At 39.0% G+C, this 13,799-nt stretch overlaps 1 protein-coding gene across 1 annotated transcript in view; it reads right to left on the bottom strand.

Annotated features, from left to right (window-relative positions):
* The window catches only part of ccser1 (coiled-coil serine-rich protein 1), a 138,267-nt gene that overhangs the window by 45,620 nt on the left and 78,848 nt on the right, over positions 1-13,799 (bottom strand). The window contains exons 9-10 of the mRNA XM_062417320.1: positions 9,736-9,813; positions 5,215-5,295 (exon numbers count right to left, since the gene is read on the bottom strand). Of these exons, the coding sequence (XP_062273304.1) occupies positions 5,215-5,295; positions 9,736-9,813 (159 nt within the window). The remainder of the gene's footprint in view (positions 1-5,214; positions 5,296-9,735; positions 9,814-13,799) is intronic.

The raw sequence follows: 13,799 nt of genomic DNA, 5'->3' as shown, positions 1-13,799 counted from the left end.
TCCACCTAAATGTTTCTCCATTCAAATGTAATAGCCCACAAAACAGACGATAAACGATCCACAACTATCCCTCTGCTCCTCTCATTCTTTTCAGAAGCTACTAAAGAGAAAGGGGATAAGAGGGTTGGGAATGCAGCAAAGGGAGAAAGAGGGAGAAAAAAGAGAGGAGGAAAAGTAAAGTTGCACAAATCTAGAGAGAATAGAAGAAGACGGAGCAAGAGATTGAGAAAGACAGCGAGAAAGGCAACAAGAATGAGCTAACCATCGAGAGCTTTTGATTCCCCCCATAAAACGTTCCTTTTAAGAATGCCCATGAAATTAGCTTGCTGAAAGAAAGCAATCTCAATCGATTAAATCCCCTCTAAAAAACTTTCAAACAGCCACCATACCTCCAGCTCTTAAGAGTCTCTGCGGGACATAAAATAGCTTCTCGCCTTTTCTCACTATACTCAGCCAAACCCCCACCCCCACGTCTTTCTCTCTCTGTCTTACTCTTTCTCAGTTTCCCTTTCACCTTACCTGCCATTTCTGCATTGGCACACTGACAGAAAGAGAAGAAATCTTTAAGTGCAGAATAGAGAAATTGGGGTCAGTCCAAACTTTTCAATTCATGTTTGGCTCTCTCATTATACAGCCACATGTCAGCTTCAGATGAGCCTGTCTTAGCAGCACTCCTGACGAAGTCCCTAAATATTATATGTAGTGTCTCACTGCTTTTTAGTAATTGCTCATACAGGTCAAAATTACTGACAACCTAAATCATCTTTAGGTGTTTACTACAGTATGTGTACTACATTCCCTCTTCACTAACTGAAATAAATACTTAATAAATAAAAACTAAAATAAGAAAAAACAGTGATGACAAAATATGTTTGTAGATCAAATTCCAATATACAGAAGGCATGTGATAAATACAAAATGGTCAGTTTTTCATGATAGCAAGTACATTTCAGTTTCCATTTAACAATGGCTGTGAAACTAACCGGATCAACATGTAGCGACCTGAACACAAAACAAACCAAACACTCATTTGAGAGCACACAATTAATTTTAACAAGTGTACCAAATACTCAAGCAATTGAATAACATTTCCTTTTCTTGCTGTTCCTAGTACTCAGCAAGACACACGCTAGCCCTGTTAAAGTAGAATAACAGAGGAACTTTGAAATAAGTTGGCCCAAAGTTGTTTTTTGCGGGACAGAGTGTGGTGGAGAGTGTCCGACAAGAGGGGAAACCAGGGCAAGAGAATCCCTGATGGATTCCTGGAGCCCTGGAAATCTAAACCTGGGTGACAGGCGAGTGGTGAAGAGGAGTTGCTAGGAGAGGAGAGGATCTGATAATAGAGGGGAGGAGAGGAGAGGAGAGGAGAGGAGAGGAGATGAGAGAAATGTCTGAAACCTAACTTCTACACTTTCAGGGATTGGTAAACAGAAACAGGTGAACTAAAAAGGAGGAAAAGCAGGTGGCCGTTCCAGAAAAGAAGGAGAGTGAGGAATACGGAGAGATGATGAGGGAGATTGTCGACCTCTTGAAGTGGCAGAAGCAGTAGAAAATAGCTGCCCCACTTGTAGACACACTTTCTGTTGCTAGCCGACTGTCCTCGATGCACTGGGGTAGCTAACCTATATAGGCCTGCTCCATGCCGCAGTGTGTCCCACACACTCTTAGACACACAGGAACACACATTCTCGCTGTCTCTCTCACTCAAACACACAGGCATGCACATATGGGGAGGAGAAGGGGGGCTAAAATCAGGCCGCACATGCTGTAAGCTATTGCTGAGTTGAGTCACCTGTGCTGCTAGCCTAGCTTGCTAGCGGGCAGCCAGCTGCTCCTCTAATTAAGAGCCCATCTACTCAAGGGGCCTGAGCATATGGAGGACTCTATAGCTAGGTACTGGTCTTATAATAGATAGTGAAGCCATACGGTTGAGGACTGGCCAGACTTCCTAAAGTTGGACACACTGTTTAAGGAAGCTAAGCTCACTCTGCACCTGCCAAGACACCAGTGAACAGGTTTGGGAGGTACTTCAATACCTAATAATTTTAGAGAGTGATGGCGCCCAGTCAATAGATGATTTATTCTGTTTGAAAAAAGCTATTTACTGTTGACATTTATTACTGCTATTTACTGCTGACATTACTAATATGTTTATCCACCTGTTGAAGATATGAGACACTTAGTGGCACTACTTGAATTCAAATGATTTACCAGCTAATTAAGCACTCCACCTCAGAGAGGTGATACAACTGAGTGGATATTCCAAAATTAAAATCTCTCCTCGGGAGAAATTCTTTTTCACAGTAGGAGCAATATCAGAGCATCTTTCTCACCGCCCACCTGGTGAGGCAAATCAAGGTGATTGTCTGAAATGTGTTTTAATGAAATTAATAAAAATTAATCACGATAGTTAAGAGTATCAAGCAATTTATTAATCTGTAACCTCCATTCAGTCAGATAATCGAGACTCTTTGTCCAAAATGTCTAGACAAACACTTCAACTAAATGTATGCTCTGTTATTTGCATCACCACACTAATGTGTGAATTATGTGGCAACACATAAAAACATACAAACAACGTCAATACACAGTGAATTATATTGTATGGGGCATGAATGCAATATTGCAAGTTACACTGACGCTTTCAACAGCACTTTTGTTGACTTCGCTGTATATAGCCAGGACTAATGGCTGCTTTTCAAAACAATTACACACACACTTGCAGACACACAAGCAATGACAAACACATGGGCATACAAATTTGCACACAAACATAATGCACACACAAACCCACACCTTTATTTGCTCAGGCCTCCAGAATCAACAAGCACGCAATTATCTGAGGCCAATTCAGGTTGCATTATGAAAATTGTACTGATGATTGATGGCTGTGTGTGTGTGTGTGTGTGTGTGTGTGTGTGTGTGTGTGTGTGTGTGTGTGTGTGTGTGTGTGTGTGTGTGTGTGTGTGTGTGTGTGTGTGTGTGTGTGTGTGTGTGTGAGGGAGTAAGAACAAGAGAGAATAGAGTAAGAAACTTAAAGTGCAGAAAAAGAGAAAAAAAATGATAAAAGAAAGACTATGACAGTTATGGTAAAATTATAGGATTCAGTTCTGTAACTTCATGCGAACACAGCCAGGAAAGTGGCATTTTTATGATGCATAGTGAGATGTTTTCCTCGCCTGCACCTGTTTTGGCGACTCGCTGTGAACATCAGAAAAAACACAGGCATAGTACGGGGAGTGTCACTCGCAATCCAGCGGTGCACTGCAATTGTGCTGTCAGGATTTACTATGTTTTTTGCCATGCACAATTCGTCTATGAGGATCCACTCGACAGTTCTCTGTGGAAAGCGCACCCAAGATCTGTGCTGTTTCTATAATTTTCGTTCATGGAAGCACAACCTACACAGAAGTGTCTCGAAACAATCAAAATTCAATACTGTATATATGGTTTACTTATTCTTCACTTATTTTCTGTCTGACCAGTAGACAGACACGTCTACTGTCTAGTTCTCATTACCATCTTTAATCCACAACAGCTTGTATGTAAGAAAGCTTGTCCATTCAGTTGATTAACTCCCTTAACTGCCATCTGAGGGCGGCACGTATGTGTACCATCTACAGTCTCTAATTTAAGTGTTGTGCATTGTGAAGCAGTAAATACACACACCAGATCCGCTCTGAATACAGTAATCATATGTTGCTCCACCACTAGCTCCAGGTTGTTGCAAAATAACCAGAAAAATTGTACATATGAAATGGGTCGGTCACGGTTTGGTATTCTGTACAGCCTGCCAGACTAGAAATCATGACAGGCTTTGGAGGTGTTGATATTGTCAAGATGAGCTTTAATAGCAAGATTTATTTAGTTCCATGAAAAATATGGAAACAATTAAATATTCTCTTATCTTGCTAAGTCAGAGAACACGCTCAGGACCATCGGCCGTCTTCTTGTTTTAAGTGGGTTGGGCCAATATAACACCTGAAGCTTCATGCAATAGACCAGAATCACAGCAGTGTAATTGTAGTGATTGTAGCAGTCTCCATAACATCCATTGATAATGTATGGGCATTATTGGTTTGCCGTGCCCCTCTCAACACAGAATATAAAAAGCGCACCACTTTGTCCTCTGTAGATTGTTCACTTGACTGCACTTTGCACCCCAAGCCTTGATTCACTAGACTAGTATTTCTCTCTCTCAAAGACTATTATGTGCCATAATTACAGTAGAATATAAATAACCAAACAATTTATAAGCGATAGACTTGTAATTATACTATAATTTTATAGAACCAGTGCAGGCAGAGATGCACTGCAGCTCATGCAGACATTTACATCAGGTTGGTATCACTGTAAAACAGGATATCAGGATCCTCACATTAATCATTTTTGTACCAAAAAGCAAATTACATTTTGTGTTCAAATCTTTGCTTCTGAGATAATGATGTACAATACATACTCTGCATCAGGCCATAACTGAAAACCAACAGAGGGAACGCTCCTGTTATGTGCACTCGACACTGCATGAGTAAAATCAAACATAATCTGTTGTTTGTATGTGTGTGTAGGTCAGTGTGTGTTAGTGTGGGTATTGTGCACCCACTCGCTCACACAATGACACAGCTTTCCCCCTTTAACAATGTTTCCTGCCAACTTTATACACAGCAGGATTAAAGGTATATAAGAAGTTTTTGAGCAGAAGAGAAAATGAAAAATGTGCTTTAAAAGAAAGAAAAAGAAAAACAAAGAAACAGACCCAAAAACGCTGCTCCTGATTTCATTACATGCAGCCATTTTTAGACAGTCATCCATTAAGTCTGCTGGCTCCCATACTGTCAGCCCCTAGTGAAGCCAAAGAGGCCATGTCAACTGAGGGCATTGGCGTAGGAAGCAGCACAGCACCCTCCCTGAATACTGTGGGGATTGGATGAAGTATGGGAGGGGCAGGTAGTGGACTATAATATGAATGTCACCGCAGTACAACATCTTTAGAAAGAGTAAGATGGATTAGAGCTTTAGCTCATCGTGAAAATATGCTCTTAAAGAGATGGGGAAAGAAAAGAAGGAAGGAAGGGTAGGAAGATTGGCTGCGGTGGCTAAGCATAAAATGCATTGTCACAGATAAGATGACAAAGTAGTAGGATAGAGAGGAAAGGGGCTTGCAGTGATAGCTTTTGTCAAAACTGAGCCTCATTTAGTGACGTGTTATCTCACCTCTGGCCCCATGTTTTCTGTCTGTGTTGTGCGGTCAGTCATTTGGCAGTCTTTCATCTTCAGGGCAGCTTTGGCACTCTCCTGCATACAAAAAACAAACACACACCCATCAGCCATTTTCTAAAAATAGAAAAAAGAACATCAAATAAATCAGATGCTCTCCCAGCAGCCTTGCCTCCACTCGCAACATGTATAGTATTGTTAGCTTTTGTATGTATGCTCAGTTAGCTATTAAAAGACACAACCTCAACAAACCTTCATCCTTTTTTCCTCGTCTGCTCCCTCTCCTGGAAATCCAAGAGGTCATAAAACTGGCCTGAATTGCTGGAGACATTTTCTACGGCCAAATATTAGAGCAGGGAGCCTCCGCAAAGTGCACCAGTGGAGAAGAATACATAAAAAGTTACAGCTACTGCTGGCCAGCCCTCTAGAAGGTCCTTCTAGGAGATAATTAATAGGTTTCCACTGGCAGATTTACAGACGGAGGTGTAGAGAGAAAAGAGTTGGCCCTTTCCTTCAAAATACACCACTTTTACCTTGACCGAGAACCCGAGGACTCCTGTGTTGGCACTATGGGATTATTTTGAAAAGGGAGGTTGCAAGTCCTCTGAATAAGAAGCACCCGGCACTATTTCCACCAGGAGTATTTTATTACGACGTCACTAATCATTCTGACATGCTTGCCGCACACTGCTCATGGGTAAGGGAAAAGAATGAGTTGAAAGTTGCAGTGGATATGAAATATTGAGGAATTCATTAACCTTGATTAAAATTAATCAACCAAATTAGGACATGGTGTAAGGACGGGTTTACTGTAAGGATAAATTAAAAGAATGAAAGACAGATAATTTATGATATAGCTTTAAACCCAAATACATATTGTACTGTTTAAATCCAAAGTGAGCTGACAGACTGAGTTAAAAAATCTGTTTTCATTAGTCATGCCCATGCCTACATGAAAAGCGCAGGAGGACTTCTGCATGCTAAATGTTGTGGTTTGAGCACGGTCATTCGACAAAATGCATCGGCAGAGAGAGGAAAACTCATAAAAAGTGACAGCGATGGCCAGCGAGCTAGCAAGCCCTTCTAGGAGATAATTAATAGGTTTTCACTGGCAGATTTACAGACGGAGGCAGAGCGAAGAGAGCATTGGCTATCAGCTGCCCTTTCCCTCAAAATGCTGTACTTTAAATAATCTGCGGTAGGCAAAGTTCCATTTTTAGACTCTCTCGTATCCATACAGACATGTAAACACCCTGACCAATGCCCACGAGCACAACATATTACCAAAATGCACAACTTCATCAATCGAAGCAATGACACAATTACCTTTGTTTCAAGGGCATTTGGTGTCGATAAAAACAAGGTTAGGCTTTGGCTGCAGCAGTAAGGATACAGCCAAGTATCAGTACACACAAATAGATACATGCAGAGTTTAGCTCATAAAAACACACACGCAGTATTTGTCTGCAAATCAAATCTAGCTAGTGGCAGGAGCCAGAACATTGCTGTCAGAGAAAAGTGCCAAACAGATGAAGACACACACACACACACACACACACACACACACACACACACACACACACACACACACACACACACACAAACACACACAAAGCTGATCACCATCTGTGTGTGGTTGTGCATGCACAAGTAACCGCATGCCCTAAAGACTGACTGATGGATCTGTGTGTAATGCGGGGAAAGAAAAACAAACAGTCGTTTGGTGGCTTCATCATGTCACCATATGAGAGAAAGAGAGGCAGAAGAAGAAACAGTGTACCGATAAGAAAGAAAAGGAATATAAGAATAAGAGAGGGATACTAAACAGAGAAGGGCGATCAAACTGTATCCAAACCTAGAGACTTAAAGATTAAATTTAGTGAGATTCTGTATTTTTCCTATTATCAACAAATCCTATGAAAAGCCCAAAACCAAGTCCGACATTCTTTCCATCATAGACCTCCGTCGTTGTCCACAAACTATTCAACACATTAATAAGTCACACCATTGCACACAGGATGACATGATACTTTTTGAGTCAGTCCCACAAGTGCACCACATCCGCAGCTGAAAATGAACAAATGTGCACTTTACACCAGAGTAATGTTTGCTGAACACTACAGGGCACAGCTGTCTTAGGAAACTTTTTATTCTAATTACTCTTGAGTGATTGTATGTGTGCACCCGCATAGTGCAAAGATACATTTGACAGTCATTAAATAGACTAATATAGAAGTATTATTAGTTTCTGTCATTCTGTGCACAAACCCAAGCACATATCAGAGTTGCTGGCACAGTTAGGTGAAATTAATTCCCGTTAATAACCTTCTCTATCACAACACTATCAGATTCTGATCATCTGAAATCTTTTTCACATCTAAAAATATCAGATCTAGCAGCCTCCAGACAAATCAATCAACCTGAGGCTCTGAAAACTTCCACAACTAAATACCAGCATGTAATTTTAAAAAAGTCACACATCTTCTATGACTCTTCATTAACTCGTTGTCATCAACTTGTGTTTCATTTAATTAACTCCATTTAAAACTCCATGTAAGAAATTAAATAATGCTTAATGAAAAATACATTATAGATAATTATAGGGGGCTGCATGTATTTATTAAATACAAGTAAAACTAACTACAAGAAATGCTTCAATGCAATTAAAATGTTTTAAATATATGTCACTTTTTTACAAAAACTGTTAAACACCAGATTTAAAGGCACCTTCCTGGCGTGGGTACAGTGCAGGAAAAAAGCTGCAGATCTGAATAAACTCCAGACTCATCTCTGTTTTGAGGAATTCTACCGGGGTGCATGAATTTGATGTCTTAGGTAAGTCTAAGGTCTGGATACAAATGTGCTCAATTTAACTTTGCATTAAGTGCACTTACTACTGAATACAGCACACAGAGGAAGATGAGAGAGAAAGAGAACTGCTTCTGACAGGGAGGGAGACTGCTCTCACACTCAAAAAAGAGCAAAAAAGTGGAAGAGTGAGAAAAGACAGGTGCAAGCGCCAGAAAGTGATCAAAAAGACAGATGCCAAATGAGACTCAAGTCAGTGGGTTGGACTGGCACAATACCACCGTAACACTGGCACATTATCCTGCTAAGGCCTGGCATCATGTCCGCATTACATTGCTTTGATGGAACAGGTGACAAATTACAGACGTGAAGATGACAAACGATAAACAATGTTGCCGTATGGACCAATTTCGCAACAACTGAGTTTCCAAATGGGTGGAAAAAAACACAGACGGCACAATATACATATTTTGCATTTAAATCTCTGTATTTCATGAGTATAATTTGGTTATTCCCCATATACAAACATGGGAATGGCTCCATGCTTCCCCTCTCGGTCTAGAGAGGCAATTTTAAATAACATTATACTTTCTACTTGGCTGGACTGGACCCCCAGTAATTCTGTCATTACATTAAGCTGGCGGAAAAAGCAGTTTACATTAACAAAGATGGAAAAGATGGGCTTCCTGGTGCCATGCCATGTGATATTGATGGTGTGATTTCCAGCCAACTCTAAACTATTCTCACATTCATTTTCTCAGTATTATTGTGGTCAGGCTGTCCTGTTACTACGCCCTCTGCTGTTTGTGGTCTCATGAAAAGAAAACTGACAGCACTGCTTTGCTAATTCACTAACAAAATTTAAGTTTCTGCTTCTTTGAGATATTTTTTTAACCTTTCTAAAAAGAAAGATTTTTTGTGCTTAAAAGGGAATGAAAAGACTCATGCTTCAAAGGCAGCTATTCTTTAATTCATATGCATTAAAACAAATAATTTAAAAATATCTAAGCTGATTTAATTATTCATTTCAAAGTTTAGAAAAACTGAGACCAAGAAAGAGAAATTGTGACAGAGCTAAAGTTAGATGAGCAACTCTTTTGTGTGAGACAACATCTTGCTTCTTTTACTTGTTACAAAGACTTCCCAGTAGTCTGGAAAACATTTTGGTTTACTGGTTTCATTGATTATTGCCTGTACAAAAAACACTGAATCGTCATCATCAGAACAGTCAATCGCCTCAAAGACAGCTGTAGCATCATCAACCATTTTTAAAGCATGTTAGACAGCTGACAAGTATTTGTGCAAAAATCCTTTGAGATCCTCTAAAGTAATTTCCTTATAATGTTCGCAGAACTAAACATGTGTGCCACAACCTAAAACAGATTATTCCACAATATCATGATAATAATAAATAACATTTAGATATTTTGTGCAGCCTTCATAGTTCTACAAAATGAAGTACACCCACATAATCAATGTGAGTGCGAGAGGACATTTTGACTGTTCATTGCTCACTTTTAAAATTTAACCATAAGTCATTTTAGAATCTATCACCCTTGAAAAAGTGGGATTTGGTTGTTTAGAAGAATCAAAATGATCCTGCAAACAGAGCGTCAGGCATCAAGAAAAATGCAGATCTTTTTTTATATGACAATTATACAAGATCCCAAGCCTGCCTGTTATTATCTCTGTTAATTAAACTGATCTTACCAGTTCACTCTGGAGTCTGAGAATCAGCTCGTCTTTTTCTCTCAGTTGTTGCAGCAAGGCCTCCTCTCTCCCAGGATCCTAAATACAAGAAACAAGACACCATGTAACACATTACTCAGGTCATTGCAGACAGCAGTGATTTATCTAAGGGACTATATTCCTGCAAAAGCAATAGTTAGAGCCAAACAGAATGACAACATACAAAAGCGTTACTGTGTGCGTATTCATCTGGCTGTTTCCATAAATGTGTGTGTGTTTGCAAGTGTTTTATGTGCGTTTATGAGCATGTTTGTTGCTGGTCTTGCTGGTGTGTGCGTTTGCGTAATGAATTTGTCATGTGGTGTATGCTGCAGGACTGTGATCTCCTCCACTCTCTACGTCTGTGATAAACTTGGTGTGTCCTATGGTGGCACCCCAGAGCATATAGCACTTTAATTTGACCTTGTGCTGTCAGGGGACATTACTGTGGGGAAGAAGGAGAGAAGCAACAGAGACAGAAGACAGAAGAAGGAGGAGAATAATCATACCAATAAAAATGACTTTATTTATATGGCACCTTCCAAAACAACAGTTACAAAGTGCTTCACAGCAAAAGAAGAAAATTATGAACGATTGCAAGAGTGGCTGTCATTAAAATGTGCTTGATGTATTCATCTGTATGATAGTCTTGCTGTGATCGTTATTCAGCTTGTTTGTCTTATTTGTCCACTGCACAAATTGCTCTAAAGTTCCTCTGTTCAAGTTCCTCTAATAAAATAAATTGAGATGAATTATGTTTAACATTTTTTGAATTGAAAAAAGCCACCTGATTAAGTCTGCCAACCTGATTTTCACTGTCTGGGTTTTCTAAAGACCCTGGCTAGATGGTTAAACAGACAAGAGGGAGCTACCAGACGATCTCAAACTGCATACTGGCTCATGGGGAGGTCAAAAATAAGAAATGAGGCTGGATTCCAGACCTAGCCGTTATCATTAAAATATTAACTCATTTCCCAAAAGGACACGTCGCACAGTAAAATCTGGACAGAGAGTGAGACAATGAGAGGAATAGAAGAAGGGAGATAATAAGTGGCAAAGAATAAGTGAGGTAGACTAGAGAGATAAGATGGGGGAAACTAAATGACAGACAAGCGGAGAGACTATCATTACCTCTTCAAGGACATTAAAACAGAGGAGAAAAAGAGGGGCAAATGAGGGAGGGAGAAAAATTAGGAGGGGGGACATGAGGAAAAGGGGACAGGAACAGAGGAGAGATGGAGACAAGGAAAGGACAGAGAGGGCCTGAGGCTGAACATGATGGTCTGAAACCATGGGGAGCTAAAGGACAGACAGAGTTGACCATAAGAGTTGACTCTTTCATATAGCTACAACGTCGCCCTCTAAATCACCCTTATGATACACACACTGAGACAGCCTGAGGGTTTTTTTCAATTCACATCAAATTTCAGAAAAGTAAAAATTTAAACTGTACATGATCAGTGTTGGAAGTAATTCCACTACTTTTGGCGGTAACTAGAAATGAACTAATCACCTTTTCAAATTAAATAACACAATTATAATTAGTGGAATTTAAATCCGACTTGTTACTCATTACTTGTGTCATACGTGAAAATAAATCCCCGGATTTCCCATCTTATGATTTAATGTCACCCAACCTCAATCAATCAATCAGCATTAGACTAATTTAGCCCATACAATGGCCGACAGTTCAGGCAATGTGAGCTTGCTGCCCTGGAAATATGGACATTACTTTTCCCTCCTCGAGATCAAGGACAAAAATAGACTTGTGAGTTGTAGTCTATGTGCAGGAGGCCAATCTATTAGTCCTATGATAAGAGATTACTGTCAAAAGTCTGATATTCAGAGTTATTTTATTTTACACTGCCAAAAAAATATTAAAACTGACTAGTGTGCCAGTGCTTGAGGCTACAATAAATATGACAATCAAAACATACTTTATATCATATATTGTTCCACTACTTACTTACTTTGTAAGCAGCATGCATTACCAGCAGTAATTGGTAAAGTAACTCAATTACTTTTCAAAGAAGTAACTAATAACTATAAGTAATTACACATTTTCAGTAACTAGCACAACACTGTACATGAGTGTTACATCATGACTGTAATGATGAAAGTAAACAAATTTCTTAAAGGAAGCATACAAAATGTTATACTGCCTTCATGATAAAGTCACTTGTTGAGTGTGGAGGGAGATTCATTTAAAACACAGTGAAGTGGAGTGTGAAAAGCCGAGAGCAAGTACATTATCAAGGACAATGGGAAGATGCTGGTAGCACCAAGACACATTATGCAACACTTTCATACACGTTTTCATAATACATGCAACATGATTTGATAGTTAATAGTACAAGGTTTTTTTTAAGAAAGTGTAATGTCATTGCCTCATAATTATGCCAATAACCATTTTCCATACAGCAACAGAGAGGAATGCCATGTTTTTTATTTCAGGGAATTTTAATATCTAATACACCGAAAATTTCTGCAACGTGTCTCATAAATGTTTTGATGGGTTTTAGTCGTCGTCATAGTCAGTTTACAGGTGTAATTAATGTTGAGGTCTGTGTATGGGCTTTATTTAAGCAAATGATTATGGTCAATGAGGACAAAAGTAAAAGCTTGTCTATTTGCCTCCGTGGTGATAAAACCTGCAACAGAATACCTTTCCTCGTAGGAAATAGAAAGAAAATTAACAAAAACACAGGGTAGTTACCGGTATTTATAGATAATAAGGACAATTATTCTGCACACACACACAAACACAGTGCAAAAATTACTGACATGAGATTTGGATGAGACTGAAAAATCACTAATATGCTGTGACAATTACTACATTAGTCAGCCTCTAAAATTAATCTCACCAGAATAGGACTGAAGGCTGTACACAGTGTGTATGTTTATGTGCCCTGTGTCACCACATATGATTGATAGGTTTTTTTTTTTCAGATCAGACTAAATCCATGTAGACTTTATTAATGTGTATGGTTTGTTTACAAGTCTGACAAAACAGAATGTGTATAAACAGGAAAAAAGATACAGAGATGGGTGTAAGCCACGAGGGAAAAACAAAAGGTTAAGAGATAAAAAAGTTATTTTGAATTAAATGGACTCAGGACCATGATTACATGTTATGAAGTACAACCAAAACACACAATACAATTATAACAGAACAACGGCACCCAGAGGGAATGAAGTACAATATAAATTACTCAAACAAAGGTTGACATTTTTCAAAAAGGCACCTAATCTACAAATACATTTTGGCTGATATGACTGCAAAATTAATTCAAACATGGATGGATGGTTCAAATCATACATTGGCAAATGCTTTCCTCTATAATTATTCTTTCTTTTTAGCAGTCAAACAAAATGTAATACTGATCTACCAGATGGTTCATTGCAAAGGTTACAGATCCTGTGATTTATTTTCAAACCTTTACATATGACTTTGGGAATTATAGTGTTATTTAACCTACTTCCTACTACTTTGGGTTTGTGTACAATAGGTACTCTTCCAAACAGAGAGATAATAGTGTACTCTATCTAGGCCACAAGTTCAATGCCAAGTGATTGGACATGCCTAATTGCCTATATGACCTCAATGTGATGACCTACAATAAAAAAATATGTTGCCTAACCAATCCATTTCTGAGCAGCCCTACTACAGTATGTACTAAAACTAACTCAAACTAATTTAAAAAGAGGAAAACATTAAGAAACCTAAACCTTAAATCAGAAACTTTACTCTGTTTGGTAAAAGAAGCACCGCAGCATGCATGAAGTCACGCATCAGGTGGTATTCCAACCAATTTTTCAAGGCTGAATTGAATGGAAAAGGCAAAAGAAAAGTGGGGCATGCGAATTTATTTCTAATGTGATTGAAATGGCCTCAGTGGGGATAAATCTGATCAGAATCATTGGAGTGCATCCACTTTATGTGATTTTGTATTGAGGTGGAGGCCACTCTATGTTTGCAATGAGCCGCCAGTTGAAGAGGGTATGGAAATTAATTACATTCCCCTTGTTAGCAAAAATTATTAAAT

Source organism: Scomber scombrus, chromosome 4 (genome assembly GCF_963691925.1).
Source record: "Scomber scombrus chromosome 4, fScoSco1.1, whole genome shotgun sequence".
NCBI classification, from domain to species: domain Eukaryota; kingdom Metazoa; phylum Chordata; class Actinopteri; order Scombriformes; family Scombridae; genus Scomber; species Scomber scombrus.
The sequence above is the reverse complement of the archived record's forward strand: the minus strand, read 5'-3'. Positions and strand labels throughout refer to the sequence as shown.